This window comes from Camelina sativa, chromosome 9 (genome assembly GCF_000633955.1).
Source record: "Camelina sativa cultivar DH55 chromosome 9, Cs, whole genome shotgun sequence".
NCBI classification, from domain to species: Eukaryota; Viridiplantae; Streptophyta; class Magnoliopsida; order Brassicales; family Brassicaceae; genus Camelina; species Camelina sativa.
Window position 1 is genome coordinate 24,804,794 of NC_025693.1, and position 18,794 is coordinate 24,823,587.

The following is an 18,794-nucleotide window of genomic DNA, read 5'->3' on the forward strand; positions in this document are numbered from 1 at the left end:
ACCATCTGAAGAAGAACCATCCTGAACATCCGACCTCTCAACATCATAGAACTCGTCTTCAGAATCATTCTCAGACGCTCCCTTGAAAGATTTGCAATCATCGAATGAGAGTAACGATTTCACTTTAGGCGCCTCTTGCTCGCTTTTTGATAAATCCCCCTTCTTCTTGACACGGCTGCTCATTAATTCTTCAATTGATCGTAAAGATGGTCTGACCTCAGTCCATAATTGCACTCTGTGAACATTCTTCTCCGCATCGGGGTGTCCTTCCTCTTCAGTAGCACTTTCAGGAGTTACATCAGAACCTAAGCTTAATTCATTTTCTTTTTCCTTTTTGTCACTTTCACTAGACGGTGCATGGCTATTTTCAGATGATCCGTTTTCAGGTAACTCAGTCAATTCAACATGATCTTCTAAGAAACTACTCCACCTGTCCGACCTTTCTTCTTCCTCTTCCTGATTATAAGGAAACAGTGACATCACAGGCTTAGGGGGCTTACAGTAGTTAGTAAATAATGATAGTATCTGCTTCTACCATTCCAAGAACCAAAACGAACTTATTACCAGCAATTTGGTATCTGCTTCTACAAGCACATTGATTCGTGTTTTCTAGATTAGTCCAGTTATAATATCTTTCACACAGGACCAAATGAAAACAGCATTCTCATAACTAAATGAAAGGAAAAAGAAGCTGTTGTACAATAAATTATGGAGAAAGAACCTTGTAAATATCAGCATATTCTCTGTATCTCTGGACATGTTGAGGTCTCACAGGAAATCCATACGCATCCCTGTTGATACAAAAATGGCCTTATGAATTCCCAAAATCCAATCTACACAGCNAAAAAAAAAAAAAAAAAAAAAAGAGAATGGCTAAGAAACTTTTATATTCGGAAGAGGTGAAAGTGATAGATACACAAACTAAACACAGAGCAAGGAGTTCGTTTTTCAACAGGAAACAATCTTAGGACTTAGAGATATAAATTCATCAAATTTGTGAACATACCAGAAAGCATTCTCTTCTGGCATCAAAAGCAATAAAAGCGCAGCAAAGAAGTTCATAGCCTGCAGAGCGTATCTTGATATTTAATATTAATTTACTATGTCTTGGTACTAAAATAAAGAGTCATGATATTGATTAAAAACCAAAACCTGACAGTAACCAACAGAAGGATTATGCCTAGCATAAGCAGTAAGCAAACGCCGCAGGGCATTTCTACCATCATCATCTAGGGCAGGATGACCTGGAAATGTCCGAGGCAAGTCCTGTACTCGAAACAAGTAACGGCATAAGAATCCCGATCAACTTCAGCATAAGCCAACGCTGCACCACTAGATAGAGAGGGTCAATGCTGAATGAATTTTCAATTACTACCTTTTCTATCTGTCCTTTCCATTTTTCCACAACAGCAAGAGAGTCTCTACTTGAACCTTTGTCATCAACATTCTGCATGTCCTCTTGCTCTATGGTGTTTCCAGAACTATCTTCAGCAAGAAGGTTTTGGTAATAATCCTTGCAGCGTCGTTTCCTCACACCCACAAATGCTTGCCATAACTGAAATGTTGTTACTAAATGAGACGATTATAACGGAAGAAGATCAAAGACTAACGAACGACAGATGGAGAGCTAGAGCCTGATATCAGATAGGAACAGAAGGCAGCAATGTTAACACGTCAAGATTTATTACCTCCCCCCTCAGAGCCATAGGTACACCACCGCGAATCAGCACTTCAAGTTCTTCCTTCCAAGGACATGTAGACATTGGACTTGCATCAGCAGCAACAGGAATGCCAGAGACACTTGTACCATCTGAAGAAGAACCATCCTGAACATCCGACCTCTCAACATCATAGAACTCGTCTTCAGAATCATTCTCAGACGCTCCCTTGAAAGATTTGCAATCATCGAATGAGAGTAACGATTTCACTTTAGGCGCCTCTTGCTCGCTTTTTGATAAATCCCCCTTCTTCTTGACACGGCTGCTCATTAATTCTTCAATTGATCGTAAAGATGGTCTGACCTCAGTCCATAATTGCACTCTGTGAACATTCTTCTCCGCATCGGGGTGTCCTTCCTCTTCAGTAGCACTTTCAGGAGTTACATCAGAACCTAAGCTTAATTCATTTTCTTTTTCCTTTTTGTCACTTTCACTAGACGGTGCATGGCTATTTTCAGATGATCCGTTTTCAGGTAACTCAGTCAATTCAACATGATCTTCTAAGAAACTACTCCACCTGTCCGACCTTTCTTCTTCCTCTTCCTGATTATAAGGAAACAGTGACATCACAGGCTTAGGGGGCTTACAGTAGTTAGTAAATAATGATAGTATCTGCTTCTACCATTCCAAGAACCAAAACGAACTTATTACCAGCAATTTGGTATCTGCTTCTACAAGCACATTGATTCGTGTTTTCTAGATTAGTCCAGTTATAATATCTTTCACACAGGACCAAATGAAAACAGCATTCTCATAACTAAATGAAAGGAAAAAGAAGCTGTTGTACAATAAATTATGGAGAAAGAACCTTGTAAATATCAGCATATTCTCTGTATCTCTGGACATGTTGAGGTCTCACAGGAAATCCATACGCATCCCTGTTGATACAAAAATGGCCTTATGAATTCCCAAAATCCAATCTACACAGCTCAGACGAAATCTCTAAAATATCCTAGATTAATAATACCCGTTGATACAAAACTGCATTCCTAATAAGTTTCGTTTTCAAGAAAACTTAATCAAAAGCACCTCGAATTGGATTATATCTAACAGACCCACCTTCACTGAGAGAACATTCAAATCACTAGTAGGATGTAGTACTATCAAATCAAGATCAAGATAAAAAATTGTTTTAAAGAAAATGCAAAATCAAGCAAACAAAAGAAGGCAGATTAAACTATCGTAATCGGGAGATACAACATTTTCGCTCAGCTAAAACGAGAGAGAAGCGTAAGTTCAAACGAGGACGAAGTAGCAGAAACGTATTAAAAAAAAAAAAAAGAAGAAAAGAAAGAAGGCGAAACCTCTTGTGTTCGAAGGCGACGAGGGGATTAATAGGCTTAGAAGCAGCAGCAGCTACGGCGGCGGCAGCGCTCCTCATTCGTTAGCCGCGGAAAGAAGAGATCTAAGTCAAGCCGGTGAAGAAGAGTTGAGAAAACCTCGTGGTGAAGAAGAAGAAGAAGATCCAATCTCCAGGCTAATTGGTCATCTCATCGTTACGCGACTGAAGTTGAAGGAAGTTGCAGTATAGAGAGAGAGAAGATGAAGAAGATGAAGAAGAAGAAAGAGAGAGAGGAGGAAGTGGAGAAATCACATGGAAAGGGCGAGATTGTCTACCAAGGTTTATTTATTTACCCACCATGTGAGATTGAATCTTTTTGACTGCGTTTTACTCCCAAATCCAAAAGGGTCTTTCTCTATATTTTTAAAAAGTTAGTTTTTTTACTTCTTCTTTTACTCTGATTTTTTTTAACTACTTTTTTTTTAATGTAAAAATGTGAATTTCACAGTTGTCTTCCAATATCTAACACAAAATTATGCTATTTAAAAATCTTATTTAAATAGCTTAATAAATTTACAATGAGTTAATTATTTTATTTACAAAAACCAAATAACAATTAGAATGAGGTAAATATTTAATGACAAAATTTGATACAGTCATAAACAAAAATAGAAATTATGATTGATATAGGCCGTGAATGGAGAACATCCAAATGCGGTTTTGAACTTTTTTTTTTGAAAACCGCACTGTAAACACCAATCAATACATTTTCTCCAATTTACGTTTTTTGTAAAAAAAAAAAAAAACAAAACGCGGATTTGTACAGTAGATATAGTCATGGACCGCCTTTTCAACTGAAACCAACTATTACCCAGCGGTTTTCGAACAAAAGCATGCACATTATTTTTTAAAATATATTTTTTATTCAAATTGTATTATTATAATAACTAGATATATGTATATGCAAAAGAAAAATTTTAAACTTCTCTCTATACTTTTACTCACTTCTATTTAAGTTATTTTCATATACTTTTAATTTTATTTTTACATTTTAAATAATTTCATAAGTTTCAAACTATAATAGATATTAATAATTTAGTTGTATGTACATATAAATACTAATAACTCCAGTTAATCTTATAATAAATAGATTTCTTTTTGAAACTTTTAATAGTTCTATTTATTGTGTAATATTTTTTATGATTGATAAATTTAGATATTTAAGGTTCTTTATATTTTTCTATTAACACAAAGCAGATAATAATTTACAATTATATTAAATATTTATATTTTTAAATTTAACATATAATTGTTGTTACAATAATATATATATATATGTATACAAAATAAAAATATTTATTTATTAATACAAAACAAATTAAAATACATAAGTATACTAATTATTATTAAAACAATATGAAATCCGCACCGAAAATAGTTTTTCACCAATCAAACAATATTTCATATCACTTATTTTCTATAAACCGCACTTGTCCCGCAAATATTTTTTTTCCGCACGAACCACAGTTGAACCGTACCACACAATAAAACCGCTTTATCCGCACAACCAAATACGCTGTTACCATTCGGACCCATAGTTGTGAAGTTCATAACTTCATATCACTTACTTTGAGGTGGTTATTAAGGACATCCTACGTATTTTTTTTTTTTTGTGCAAAGACATCCTACGTATATGTATCGTAACTTTCAACTCTCTCCTAGTCCTAAAAGATCTGACTGACTCGAATGCAACGAATGCGGTTACCATTGTTCGAGTGTTTACAATTATGAATGTCGGCAGTTGTTTGTTATTGAATAGTTTAATCTAATTTGAAACAAATGCCTTTGCAAAAACAATTTAAACCGATATTATATCAATTGTAAGTAATAAGATTTACAATATATAAAGATATAAAACTGAAAAATGTGAAGAGAAACTTTTTTAAAAAGTTATCTCCCGTAATCCGTAACCAATTTACCATTGTAGATGCCATGATAATTTTTGTAACGAGACCATGGTTTCCAACTTCAAGCAGTTCTAAAACATATTTATGGTTTGATAACAACTACTTCTATTGAGGAGATTCATTACTTTTTAAAATCCAAAAAGATAGATATGCAAAGAAAATAATAATTGTGGGGGATTGTAATGGTTGTCGATTTGTCGGTAAAGGACAATTGCTTTCGGAGTTGGTAAAGGACTTTTTCTAGGGAACGAAATCTGACCCCAAAAACATTTTTAAAATAGCAATAATAATAATAATACATTTGTACTACTAGATTGTATCAAATCATCTAAGTAATGCAAATAAGCTTTCACATGTTACATTACATCTACTCAAAAAAATTTCAAGACTCAGGAGAACAATTATACATAAAGTGAAGCAAGTATGAAACCAGTTTTGTATGTATAATATAGGTTTTGAGGACTAAAAGTTATGGTAAAATGTATATCGGATCCATATTCCAAAAGACTAAAACTAACATAGACCATCTCTTGTGATATAGTAGAAATGAAGAAAAGTCATTTTTTGTAATAACACTCATAGCAATCAATTTTGCTATTTTGTTGGCGGAAAATGCACATGGATATATACTTCTTTTTTTCCAAAACATGTATCAAAATTTGTATAGAACCAAATTTGTAATACTTTGCGTTAATGCAGTATCGTAGTATAACCAAAAGATAACAAGCTTTTGTAATTATATACAAAATATTAACTTTTTATTGGCTATAAGGCCCATAATAACACTTTCAATGAACAAGAACAAGAGAAACTAAAAAAAAATGAAAAAAGAAAATCGACAGATACACAACCCTTTTTTTTGTTTTTGAGAAGTTTAGGTGGATAGGAATTAGTTCTGGTTCCTTGATTATATATTGAAATAATGGTTTAGTTGAGTTAATTCTCCATGATGTAGGATTTATAAATATCGATTCGCGAGTGTACGTTTTATAGATATTGATTTGCGAGTGTAGATTTTATAGATATCGATTTTGAGCATTTTATTCTACGGCTAATAATTTTTTTTGGTTTTACATTGATTTTGAGAGTTTCTCTTTCAGTTCTAGAGCATCATTATAGGAGGAACAGTTTTGGGTTTTTTAGAGTAAAAATATTATGAAAATAATGTAAGATCATTAGTTTAGATCTTTTGTTAAGAAGTTAGTTATTGGGAGAACATATTTAACATCATAAGATTTAATAATATAATATTTTTAAACATATTACAATTATAAAAACTTATAAATTAACATTTAAATTGCATGCTTATATAAAATTCAAAAGACTATACCAAATTTTTATGAAACAAAAAAATATTGTAAATAAAATTAAAAAAAAACCAAACAAACATATTACTTAATTAATTAAAGCACACAAACATTTTATTTAATTAATACATAGTTTAATGTCCAAATTTATTCCATATATTCTCTATCAAATCCTTCTTTAATTTAATAATATAATATTCTTGAACATATTAAAATTATAAAAACTTATAAATTAACATTTAAATTGCATACTTATATAAAATTCATAATACAATACCAAATTTTTATGAAACAAAAACATCGTAAATAAAATTAAAAAAAAACAAACAAACATATTACTTTAATTAATTAAAGTACACAAACATTTTATTTAATTAATACATAGTTTAATGTCCAAATTTATTCCATATATTTTCTATCAAATCGTCCAATCACGTGAAGCCACGTCTTATAAGAACTGGACTTAAATCAGTTCTCATTGAAGACCAAAAAAATTGTTCTTAGCGCATTATTCATTATTTTTCTAATTTTTTTGGGCCATCATTAGACCATCTCCAATGGTTTTCCCTATTTTTTTCTCTATAATAGAGGTGAGTTTTACTTCAATGGTCCTCTATTCTCACCTCTAAAATAGAGATTCCTCTATTTATAGAGGAACTTTTGTAAAAAAAAATAGGGTTCCTCTATAAATAGAGGAAAAAATAGCAATCTCTATTTTAGAGGTGAAAATAGAGGATCATTGGAGTAAAATCCACCTCTATTATAGAGTTCCTCAATTATAGAGGCAAAAATAAAAGACCATTGGAGATGCTCTAATGATGGCCTTTTTGTGTGTTGCACTTCACTTTTTGGAATATTTTTGTTTATTGTCCGCTTTAAATTTTAAAACCATATCATATTCTAGCATTATATAATGAAAGTGCTAATGAAAAAAAGACACAAAACAATTTTGGACACAATGTCAAGTACAAAACATACAACAATTTTGGACATTTGGGAAAATGAATTTTTAAAATTGACATCTCACCACATATAAAATCAAAATCGGCTAAGAATTAAAAAAAAAATCTAAAATGTGTTATTTGTTTGATTATCAATCGTCGATCTATGTCGACGATTTACGGAGCACATTATTTACAATGCACATTATGACTTTCTGGATGGTCATATTCATCCCAAAAACCGTTATATTAAAACACTACTCTACAACCTGATTCATTATAGATATTTTTAGTGTAAATAATAATGAACAGAAGAAAAACTTAAAAAGAAATGGAAAACTTTTTTAGAAAGGTTATTGAACATATGAATTTAATTTTTAAAATTAAAATCAAAACTTTTATTTATTCTAGTGCTATTTATATATATATATAGTATTTATTAAGTTTTAGTGTTAACCAATTCATACATTTTCTTAATTATATTAAATGCTCGTGTTATTTAATATTATGATAGCTTTGTTGTATAAGTCATTTAAAGATAATATGATAGAAAAGTTCGCAATAACAAAATGAGAAAACAATTTCGATAATGTGAAATGTAATTTGGATAGAACTAATTCAATTAAAATATTACAAAAATATGTTGATATTTTTCCATTAAACTTTTAAATTCACTCGTTGAATATCTGAATTCTTGTTACTTACTTATTGGTTCAATTATTAAAAAAGAAAAGAAAATATATTTAAATAATTGAAATATTGATATTCTTTTGGTTTGTTTGATTGAGAAACTCTCAACAGTCTCGGATAGAAGAAGTGCTCTTTTAGGGTTCCGGATTCAGGTCGGTGTCGCCACCGCCCCTTCTTCGTGCTTCTCCTCCTCCTTCCTCCCAGAAACTCGGATCGTCGAATTTCTACAGATCAGCTCTTGTGTGGCGGAGATATGGGTGAAGAAGACACCGTGAATGCGGATCAGAACAGTTTTGCTGGTGGCGAAGAAGATTCATTGCTCCGTAATCGCCATACGTCGCCATTGCCTCCACCGCCACAGCAGCTTTCTTCTAAAGTGCTTACATTGCCTACCGTATTAACCCTTGGCCGTGTTGCTGCCGTTCCTATTCTCGTCGCGAGTACGTTTGATCCTTTTTTTTTTTAATTTCGACTCTGAATTCTCCTTGGAGTCATTGTCCTTGGTCTGTGTGTAATAGGATTCTAATCATCAGATCTAAACGAAGTGGCTCTGTTGAATTCGATTTCAGATCAGAATTTTGTTTCGCTTGATTTTGAGAAATTAGAGAACTTTGTTTAAAAAATTGAGCTTATTTTCTAATGTGTACTTCACTTGTTACCACTCCTCAAATCGATCTTTTGATGTTCCTGATTTTGATTGTATCTAATTGCATCATGTTAGCCTTTTACGTTGATTGCTGGTGGGGAAGAACTGCTACAACAAGTATTTTCATTGCAGCAGCCATTACAGATTGGCTTGATGGATATATTGCTCGGAAGGTACTTTCATATGTTTACCCCTTTCATGTTCTTCTGAATAGTTTAAACTGTGGGGGTTGTTCTCATGTTCTGTACCACAAGCTTAACGGTGAGATGTGCCTTTTTGCAGATGAGATTAGGTTCTGCATTTGGTGCATTTTTGGATCCAGTGGCAGATAAAGTGAGAGACCCTTTTCCTTAGCTACCTTTCCTGTTTGTCTTTTCTTCATCTCTCAAGCATTATCGTTGTTTAAAAAAGTTATGATTTTTATCATTCTGACTCATGTCATTGGTATGCAGCTTATGGTAGCAGCTACATTGATATTGTTGTGCACTAAACCAATGGACTATGTTGTCTTAGGACCAGTTCCATGGTTAGTGACAGTGCCTTCAATTGCCATCATTGGCAGAGAGGTAAGCTATAGAAAGTTGACAGTATGCTTAGATGTCCTTAAGTAAGTCGCATTTATCAGCCCTCTCTTCTAAACTATTCGGTAATATGTTCACTGTAGATTACTATGTCTGCTGTAAGAGAATGGGCCGCATCTCAAAACGGCAAGCTTTCAGAGGTATAGTTATCATCATCATATGCATTCTCTTGGGTCTTTTTTTTTGTAAGTGTTCGTTACTTAAATCATGGAATTGGCATTGATGTTCACAGGCTGTTGCTGTAAATAGCTTGGGAAAGTGGAAAACTGCAACGCAGATGATAGCGCTAACCATACTTCTTGCAAGCCGGGATAGCAGTTTTGCGAGACTATTACCGTCGGGTATTGGGTTGCTCTATGTATCGGCAGGGCTCTCTATATGGTCTTTAGTTGTTTATATGAGGAAAATATGGAGGGTACTGCTAAAGAAGTAGCAACAAACTCTCTTTTCGGGTTTTTGCATGCAGTATATACACATAGAATGGAAGATTTGCTCAGCGACATTTTACCTCTCTTCTTCTTGAAGAAAGCTGACTAATTTCTATCTGGATACAAATGAAATTAGCTGGGCAAGCACTATAAGACTCTTATATGATGCTTTAGTTCTGTTTTCAACTTTGGGCATTGGGATCGTACTCAGCTTGGTTTGGTTTTGTACAATATCTCTGAATCATGTTGCTCCTTGGCGCGCACTGAATTCAGTCAAGCAGCAAGTACGATCTTATGGATGGGCAATGACGGCAATGCACCTAGTGCAAAATCGTTCTAGTTGAAGACTTACTTGGTCTCATGAACTCTGGGATAAATGAATACAGTTGTTGCCTGTCATGTAGATGCTTTTTCAATACAATATAATTTATAAATAAAAAAAAACTTGGTTACAATATCTCTTCTCATTTGACTCTTCTGTGAACAATCGTAAATGGAGAAATCCGGAGAACCATCTGCTTAGAGTCGTGCTTCTGCTTGGACTCGTCTCTTGTATCTTTCTACTAGTTCTTTTGGATCTTGACGGGTTTCGGTGTAAGCTTCGATCTTGTTCATCTCCTGTACAAAAATGTGAGAACCAGAGATTATCGTGTGTGTGTGTGGTGTAGATTTAGCCTTAAGATGAAAGATAGATATGAACATCGAGGTAATAACCTGAATCCAAAGGGCGAGGTTAGGCCGACCAGATGTGATATCCACATTCAACACATCCCTTAAGATAAGCCGAAACCTCTCTATGAATGGAGCATATGCAACATCAACCTGTAGAGAGATACACACCAATTTTGTCTCAGCATCGAGAGCGCTTATACAGGTATAACAAATGACTGAGTGAAAACATAAACGACAAGTACCAAACTAAACTGGCCAAGGAAGAAAGGCCCTTCATTGAATTTGGAAAGCGCCTTCTCCATGTAATCAAATGTAGCATCTGAAAAAAAAATGCAAGACAAGATTCATAACATGGCAACATAATGTTTCTTCAAACACAGAAGGAAGATAACAACTCCATCTTCAAGTCACCTGCTGCATTACTATCACTGCCGTTTAGAGTGGATCTCACAGCTTTGGAGAAGGAGTCAGTGTAGGAGAGCAACTCATCAGCAACTGCTTGCTTCTCTACACCCTGTTGTTATTCCATCCATGGATATCTCTCTTCTAAGTATAGGTTCACTTAATGTGTTTAAAATTGAGCGCTCAACAAATCAAACAAGTCATGGATGATACTCACATCGGGTGTAAGTGAAGGCCCTTCAAAATTGGTGTCAATGTACTTAATCAGATCAAGGCTCTCTCCCATTACTTTGTTATTGTGCTCTAATGCAGGCACCTGCATAAAACAAAGAACAAAGCACAATAGATCTCACGCCACTAATTTAGTTTGGCCAAATCATTTCACATAAATGCTTTAAAATAGAAAAGTTAACACCTTGTTGGCTTCGTAAACTTTCTCCTTATACCAAACAGGCCTGTTTTTGAGATCAATTGGTACAAGTTCTATCTTGTTTTGCAGACCCTGCACAAAACAAGCGCAACATAAGGAACTGATCTAAATAAATCCAAGTTGGTTTCGTATCAACATAGATAAATAAAAATGCAACCTTGTAGTTGCGAGCAATCCACGCACGCTGAGCAAACGGGCAAGTGTATGATATGTACAACCTTTCAAATCACATAAACCAAAACTTGTTCATGAACTTCTCTAACATCTCCAGCAAAAGCATCAATTAAAAGAAAAAACAAACCTAGTCGATCCATCAAACACTTGAACTGGTTCTGAAGAAGAATCAAGCTCCGGTACTCGACTGCACAAAAAAAAAACCATCAGCTCACAAGAACCTCGAACCTCTCAATAACACAAACGATATTTTGTAATCCCTCAGGCCTCAAGAGAACGTAACACATATAATTGGTTACCTTGACTCTTTAACAGCTGATATTGGTTCGATTCTGCGTTTCCCATAGGATTTACACCGCAGCCTCCCGGAGACTGGTCGGAGAAGAATTTTCCGATCAAGATAGAGAGATGACGAAGAGATAGAGTAATCTCTGGTGGATAACGCAAACGATGGATATGCGCACACGCTAATATTAACTCCGACACTCATAGCTTCACTCACACAAACTTTCGCAGCTCCGATAAGATTTTCCGGAATCTTTCTTTAGTTCACTTCACTGCCACAAATTTCGGTTTGGTTTTGGTTCGATTCTGATTTTGGTTCAAACTGACGAATTCTGGTTCGATTCGGTTTTTACGTAAATTGAAAAAAATACAATGCGATTTGATGAAATATACAGTTTTTTTTCAGTTCAGAAAATAAAAAAATAAAAGTAAAATTTTTCACACAATTTTGTAACGAAGGAAGCAAACAAAATCAAATTCTCTGGTTCAAAAAAATAAAAAGAAAGAATGATAATCAAATAAAAATGGTCTATAAGAAGGCATTATTGGCAGCAAGGAGACCACCTCCTTTGACAGAGATGGGAGTTCGAGTCGCAAAGTTTGTTGCGTGGAGGAAGACAACAATAACTGTAATATCGTCGTGAAAGTGTCGCCTGATGCCACGTTCTATCTTCTCCAAATCTGAACATCTCATCTCTCTCTTCTTTGCTGCTTCTTGCAATGCAGCTTTCACTAGCTTCCGAGCCACACCCTGCAAAATCCCAAAGAAAAATACACACCACCACTTCAACAAACAACAACAAAAAGCTTCCTCAAATGAAAAGTGGATTCTATTTGTGTTTTACATTGCGTGGACAAGAATTGACAATATCAACAGCTTCCTGGTTGCTTAGATGCTCCCATAAACCATCCGAGGCAAATATAAGAAACTGATCTTCCTGGTGTATCTTATGAACTGTTATAGTCGGTTCCGCTCTCATGATAGGCTTCTCAAAACGTTCTGGAACTCTAAATTTGGGTAACAGCGGTTCTTGATTAAACTCTGCTCTCTTAAGGTATGCGTCACCTATGGATCTCGAAACCTGTATAATCCCTTTCACGCGCCAAACCTTGTGTTTCAAGACCACTATATTCGGATCATCAGGATGCAACAAACGTAACTCATCTCTCACGGATTCGATACTAGCGTTGTGCTCTGATGATAGTTGAACAGCTTTCAACTCTTTGTACGAATTAGCGATTTTTCCCAACACAACACGAGAATCTCCTGCGTTTGCAACATACAACAAACCATTACAAACAATACCAACCAAGCAACAAGCACCCACAGAAGCAATCTGTGGCTTTTCCTTCCATTGCTCCTGCACTAAACCGAGAAACTCCTCCTCCGTTGCTACAAACCCTCTGGTGATAACATCAGGTGAGATCCCACGCTGCTCTGATGTGTACCTCTTGATGTTATAAAAAAGCCTCTCGTTAACAAAACGAGCAGCCTCAGGACCTCCATGACCATCATAAACACCAACAAAAGTAGCCTCAGGACCAGAATCGTGCAAACTAATAGGACCAGACTCTAACTGGGAATGGTCTTCAAGAATGTCGTTAGCTTGAACGACAGCCATAGAAAACTCGCCAGTGATGTGGTTCCCTGAATCTTTGTACCAAAAGAGACCATCGAGACGGCCATCATCAGCAGAAGCACCAGGACTAGAATCTTCTCCAATACCAAAAGGTCTCCAACAAGGCGATACAATTCTCCTAAATGTAGTAGATACCATAATTCACATAGTCTCTCAACCAAAAGAACCAGCAATCAAATCGTTCATCAAATCAGTACTTATAACTATATTATTATGAGACCCAATCTTATTCTTCGTATTGTCAATTCCAACTCGAGAAACGCAGGATTCAGGATTCAAACACGCATTCACAAAAGTAAACAACATTAATCTGCATTTATAAAAAAAAACATTTAGGAATCTCATAAAGTTTGAAAATTTCCAACATAGGAATCTAAAAAAGGTTTCAACTTTGACCAAAATCTGAGAAAATTAACGAAACCCATTAAAAATATATACCTGATAGATGAAAAGAAAGAGGGTTCCTATTGTAATATCAGAAGCTTGGCGTAGAATAATAATCCATCATTCAGATTTCAGATCAATGATGAGAGAGAGAGAGATTAGATTGGGGGAAAAGATTAAGCAAAGATTCCTAATACGAAACAAAAAAAACTAAAAAAAGAGAAGCGACGATGAAGGGTTAAAATAGAGAAGAAGGAGAAGAAGAAGACGCGTTTGAAGAAGAGAGAAGAGACGGAGACGTTGGATTTGTTTCTTTCTTTTAGAGAGAGAAGAAAGAAGCGATACTCGCGGGGCCATCGTGTTTTTTATTTCTTTTGTTTTCGCCATTTATTTTTGACTTTTAAAGCTTTGACTTTTTTTCTTTTCTTTTTTTTTAAATAAACCCAAATTCTATAATAATATTCTTAGGAATTATTCTCTAAAATCTGGTACCATAACCCCCAAACCAAAGTGTAGCAAAAATAGGATATTACTCATATTAGAGTAGTAGACCTATAACTATGTCAAACTAACTTGTTGAGAAATATAATTTCTTTTTTTGACTAATTATAGTGAAAAAGTAAGCATAATTTTTATAAGTAAATATATATAATGTTACATGCCCTGCTATTTTATTTTAATTTTATAATATTAACAAGTGATGTCTCTAAAAAATCATCTTACATTTTAACAGTTTTCATTTAATAAAAAAAAATATAATTTAATTCTTAGTTAGTGAAAAAGTAAATAAATGGCTAATCATGATTTTATTGGAATAAGATTTGACAAATTTTCTTTTATCATAAACTTCCCCCCTAAGTTTATAAAGCCCCTTTTTAAGTACAAATCTGAGACTAGAGAATCCAGCTTTGTGATAATCAAATCCCAAAGAAAAAATCATACTCATATCTATAAACTCCAAAAGAATTGACCAATCATCTAAGAAACAATGATTAAGGTGAGAAAAAAAAACCCAAATTCTGAAAAACTCTGAGAATTATGAACAAGAAAAAAAAAAATCTAAACCAAGAAATCAGGACTTGAGAGGAGGTTGAGATGCTTGCTTCCGATTGTGTCTTGTAGTATTGTGATTAGGGTCTCACCCTTTTTTCTGGTTAATATTTAGGTTATTTTTAGATTTCCAAAATTTTTGTGGATGTTAACTGATTTTTTTACTGCTGTCACGTCCTCCTCTCAACAACAAGCTCTCAGAAAACAAGATCCAACCATTTTCAACAACATTCATCGCTGTGTGCTATTACTTACTAACTCAACCCTCTGATTAACATGGTTTCTTAAATACACACAAAAACATATCTGTAGGGAATTCAGTTTCATGCAAAATACCCAACAATGTGCAAAGACCACCGTCTGTCAGGTTAGTAGTACGTTGAAGTACCAACCTCTTAGAGAGAGAAAAAAAAGTAACTATCTTATACTACTTCATTACTGCATTGGCTTGAGGTGATTTATCGAAAGGTGTTTGTGTTGGTTCTCTGATTTATGCTGAAATAAGATGGCATGTTTTTGTCTAATGCATTACAGCAGTGAAAATCTTTCAACTCATAGCAGAACCAAAGCAAAGTCTATCACTGTATCTTCTCCCTTCGTCTTCAGAAGTGATGAAAGGGCTGAAAGGAGGAAAGAGGTAGAACTATAGACGACCCCCTTTATATTTCTGTTTCTGATCAGAGGACTTATATAGAACAATAGTTTAATAAAGCTCTCTTTTGCTGTGGCTGTATCTCTTAGTTCTTCAAGAAGCTAGAAGAAAAGAACAAGATAGAGGATGCTGTAAAAGAGAAACTCTCTTGCGGCTTCAAGGCAAATCAAAACACTCACTTAGCATCTGAAGAACACAAGAAGAACCCACAAGTTGGTCGTTTTCAGGTGAAGTAAAAACCTTGTTATAAGACTCAACTTGTCATAATTTTGGGTACTGAATCTTTTGATGTATGGCATTATAACCACTAGCAGGTTCATCCCTCCTCCAAATCGCTGACAAAGATCAAAACTCAAGAAAACTTGTCTCCCAATACCCTGTAGCACTAAGGTACATACGTCAGAGACAAACCCAGTTAACCATTTCTTCAACAGCTGATATGAAGCACACTTGACGATAATAGTAGCGCTTGATTCAGATTGTGAAACACAAGCCTTCAAGGAGCTTTGTAGAATGGTTCTCTACTCTTCATATAACTATGTACTCAATAGTTTTGTAGGCTCAATCTTGTAACATTTTCATACATTGATATTTGAAATAAAGAAAGCAATCTACTAGTCCTTATATATTAAGCACGCCCTTCCTTCTTGCTATGGACTGTGGTGTGTTGTGATGTTTCTCTAGCTGTCATCTTTTTTGCACTTCAAAGTGGTGAGAGACGTCCAGGTAGAGTAAGAAAGATGGCCTGCTTGTTCTTCTTCTTTCACTTTCTGTAACCGCACCTCATTTCACCCTGTCCCTCAGAGAAAGACCCTTGTCACCAAAACCCAGTTTTAAGTTCCCACCAAATCATCAGAATCTAACTTATTTGGCTCCTGATTCTCCCACTCCTCTTATCTCTCTCCACTCTCTTCATGTTCTCTCAAAAGCTCAATCTTCGCCAAGGTACATTTCGTTAATCTTGCATTCATAGATTTGTTTGCTACAAATTGGCTAATAATAGGAATTTGCTTCTTTGTTAGACCAATCCTGTTTTGGAACTTATGCTCAACTGCTATAGTATTCTGCCAATGGTTTACATATTTTTTTGAGCATTAAGATATAAATAACAGACTTTCTTGTTTATATAATTCTCTTTTATGCGATCATTGAACTCTCTTAAACTTTATCTTTATGATGTTTTGTGAACAGAAGGTTAACAAGGGACATGCTGCACCAGACATCACATTAAAGGATCAGAAGGGAAAGCCGGTGAGCCTCAAAAAGTATAAAGGCAAGCCTGTTGTTGTGTACTTATTGTTAAGGATACACAATATCATGACATTAATATTACGATATCTTCTTCCCTTGTATATTAACTTCCATATCTGTTAGACCTAGAGGCTCTTACGAGTACTGTATATATATGTTCTCTTGTAATTACTCTTGATATATACAATAACATTCTCTCCTTACATGGTATCAGAGCCTATCGATACCCTAATTCATTTCTCTTGCAGCCGCCTCTCTTTCTGTTCTTTCATCTCAGATCTCTAATTTTCTTTCTTCTTTTCCTATTTTCTTTTCTCTCTCTCTCGTTTCTGTCTGCCATGGCTGTTGCTGCCGAAGCTGTTGACACCACTCAAGGTCTTCTCAACATCAACATGATGAACATTACTAAGCTCACCTCTACGAACTACATGACCTGGAGTCTTCAGGTCCATTCCCTCCTTGACGGATACGAGCTTGCTGGCTATGTTGACGGATCCTCTGTTCCACCAGATCAGATGCTCACCAGCACCAACCCACCAACACCAAATCCAGCGTACAAGATGTGGAAAAGACAAGACAAACTCATCTACAGTGGTCTTCTGGGCACTCTCTCTCCGACTCTGCAACCGCTGGTGTCCAAAACCAAATCCTCTGCAGAAATGTGGAAAACGATCTCCACAACCTATGCCAATCCTAGCTGGGGACATATTCAGCAAATTCGCCTGCAACTCAAGCAAGCTTCCAAAGGTGAAAAATCTATTGATGATTATATGCAATCTCTTACCACTCGATTCGATCAACTGTCTCTTCTTGGCAAACCCCTTGCGCATGAAGAACAACTTGAGTACATCTTTGGTGGTCTCTCCGAAGACTACAAATCTGTTATTGATCAAGTGGAAGGTCGTGAGACTCCCCCGTCAATTCTCGAAGTGCATGAAAAGCTCATCAACAAGGAGGCCAAGCTCTTGGCCGTCGCTCACTCCACCACAACTACGGGACCAACCTCTGCTCATATCGCCACCTCTCGTCCTGGTAATTCTGGCAAACAGTCTCCTCGCCAAAACCAGCACTGGAACAACAACAAACAGAACACACGACATGACACCCGCATGACACGAGGATATCAAGGTAAGTGTCAGATTTGCGGTGTGTTTGGTCACAGTGCAAGACGTTGTTCGCAACTCCAGCAACCGCGTCAATACGGCAATCAGAGTGGTCTGTTACCATCTCCGTTTCGTCCTTGGCAACCGCGAGCCAACCTCGCACTTGGTCAATCCCAGCAGACAACTCCATGGTTGCTTGACAGTGGTGCCACTCATCATATGACCAGCGACCTCGGCAATCTCTCTCTCCACTAACCATATCATGGCAACGACTCTGTTCTCATTGGTGATGGTTCGGGTATTCCAATCACTCACACTGGTTCACTCTCCTTATCCTCCCTCTCTAAACCATTATCCCTTACCAATGTTCTATGTGTTCCTAACATTCACAAAAATCTCATTTCTGTTTACCGTCTTTGTAACTCTAACGAGGTCTCTGTTGAATTTTTCCCTGCTTACTTTCAGGTGAAGGATCTGATCTCGGGGGTCCCATTACTCCAAGGGAAAACTAGAGGGGAGCTTTACGAGTGGCCGGTGTCTTCATCTATCATCCAATCCTTCTTTGCGTCCCCATCCTCATCCCATCCCTCTTTAAAAGACTGGCACTCTCGCTTAGGCCACCCCTCACACTCTATTCTTAAATCAATTGTTTCCTCTTTTTCTCTTCCTCATTTACAATCAGATGCACAGTCTATGTTGTGCACTGATTGTGCTATCAATAAAAGCCATAAGCTACCTTTCTCTCACACCTCTATTGTTTCAAATAACCCACTCGAAATTATTTTCTCAGACGTTTGGACCTCTCCAATTCTATCTATCGACAACTTCAAATATTATCTTGTCTTAGTTGATCACTATACCCGCTATACCTGGATCTATCCCCTCAAAACAAAAGCTCAAGTTCGAGACACATTCATCACCTTCAAAGGCCTGGTTGAAAACAAATTCAACAAACGCATTGGTACCTTCTACACAGACAACGGAGGGGAATTCATAGCTCTCAAGTCATACCTGTCTGGTGCCGGCATCACTCACCTCACCACTCCACCTCACACTCCTGAACACAATGGAATATCTGAAAGGAAACATCGTCACATAGTGGAAACCGGTCTATCCCTTCTGACACACGCTGGAATGCCCAACAAGTATTGGACTTATGCCTTTGCTGCTGCTGTATATCTCATCAATCGC

At 35.9% G+C, this 18,794-nt stretch overlaps 4 protein-coding genes across 4 annotated transcripts in view; 1 reads left to right on the forward strand and 3 right to left on the reverse strand.

Moving 5' to 3' along the window:
* LOC104712116 (TBC1 domain family member 10B) overlaps positions 1-3,317 on the reverse strand; it is an 8,118-nt gene extending 4,801 nt beyond the window's left edge. The window contains exons 1-6 of the mRNA XM_010428940.2: positions 3,023-3,317; positions 2,527-2,596; positions 1,689-2,261; positions 1,376-1,555; positions 1,153-1,266; positions 1,007-1,065 (exon numbers count right to left, since the gene is read on the reverse strand). Of these exons, the coding sequence (XP_010427242.1) occupies positions 1,007-1,065; positions 1,153-1,266; positions 1,376-1,555; positions 1,689-2,261; positions 2,527-2,596; positions 3,023-3,099 (1,073 nt within the window). The 5' untranslated portion in view covers positions 3,100-3,317. The remainder of the gene's footprint in view (positions 1-1,006; positions 1,066-1,152; positions 1,267-1,375; positions 1,556-1,688; positions 2,262-2,526; positions 2,597-3,022) is intronic.
* LOC104712117 (CDP-diacylglycerol--glycerol-3-phosphate 3-phosphatidyltransferase 2-like) lies at positions 7,987-9,766 on the forward strand. Its single transcript, XM_010428941.2, has 6 exons — positions 7,987-8,345; positions 8,627-8,724; positions 8,834-8,884; positions 9,004-9,117; positions 9,216-9,272; positions 9,365-9,766. The coding sequence occupies exons 1-6, from the start codon at positions 8,159-8,161 to the stop codon at positions 9,563-9,565; spliced, it is 708 nt and encodes a 235-aa protein (XP_010427243.1). The 5' UTR covers positions 7,987-8,158; the 3' UTR covers positions 9,566-9,766.
* On the reverse strand, positions 9,913-11,806 carry LOC104712118 (glutathione S-transferase L2, chloroplastic). Its single transcript, XM_010428942.2, has 9 exons — positions 11,538-11,806; positions 11,366-11,425; positions 11,222-11,282; positions 11,050-11,136; positions 10,852-10,950; positions 10,644-10,746; positions 10,475-10,551; positions 10,275-10,382; positions 9,913-10,178 (listed from the first exon to the last, which is right to left on the reverse strand). Exons 1-9 carry the CDS (start codon positions 11,726-11,728, stop codon positions 10,080-10,082), a joined length of 885 nt encoding a protein of 294 aa, XP_010427244.1. The 5' UTR covers positions 11,729-11,806; the 3' UTR covers positions 9,913-10,079.
* Positions 11,941-13,858, reverse strand: LOC104712119 (probable protein phosphatase 2C 48). The gene is made up of 3 exons (XM_010428943.1): positions 13,602-13,858; positions 12,369-13,473; positions 11,941-12,274 (listed from the first exon to the last, which is right to left on the reverse strand). The coding sequence occupies exons 2-3, from the start codon at positions 13,299-13,301 to the stop codon at positions 12,053-12,055; spliced, it is 1,155 nt and encodes a 384-aa protein (XP_010427245.1). The 5' UTR covers positions 13,302-13,473; positions 13,602-13,858; the 3' UTR covers positions 11,941-12,052.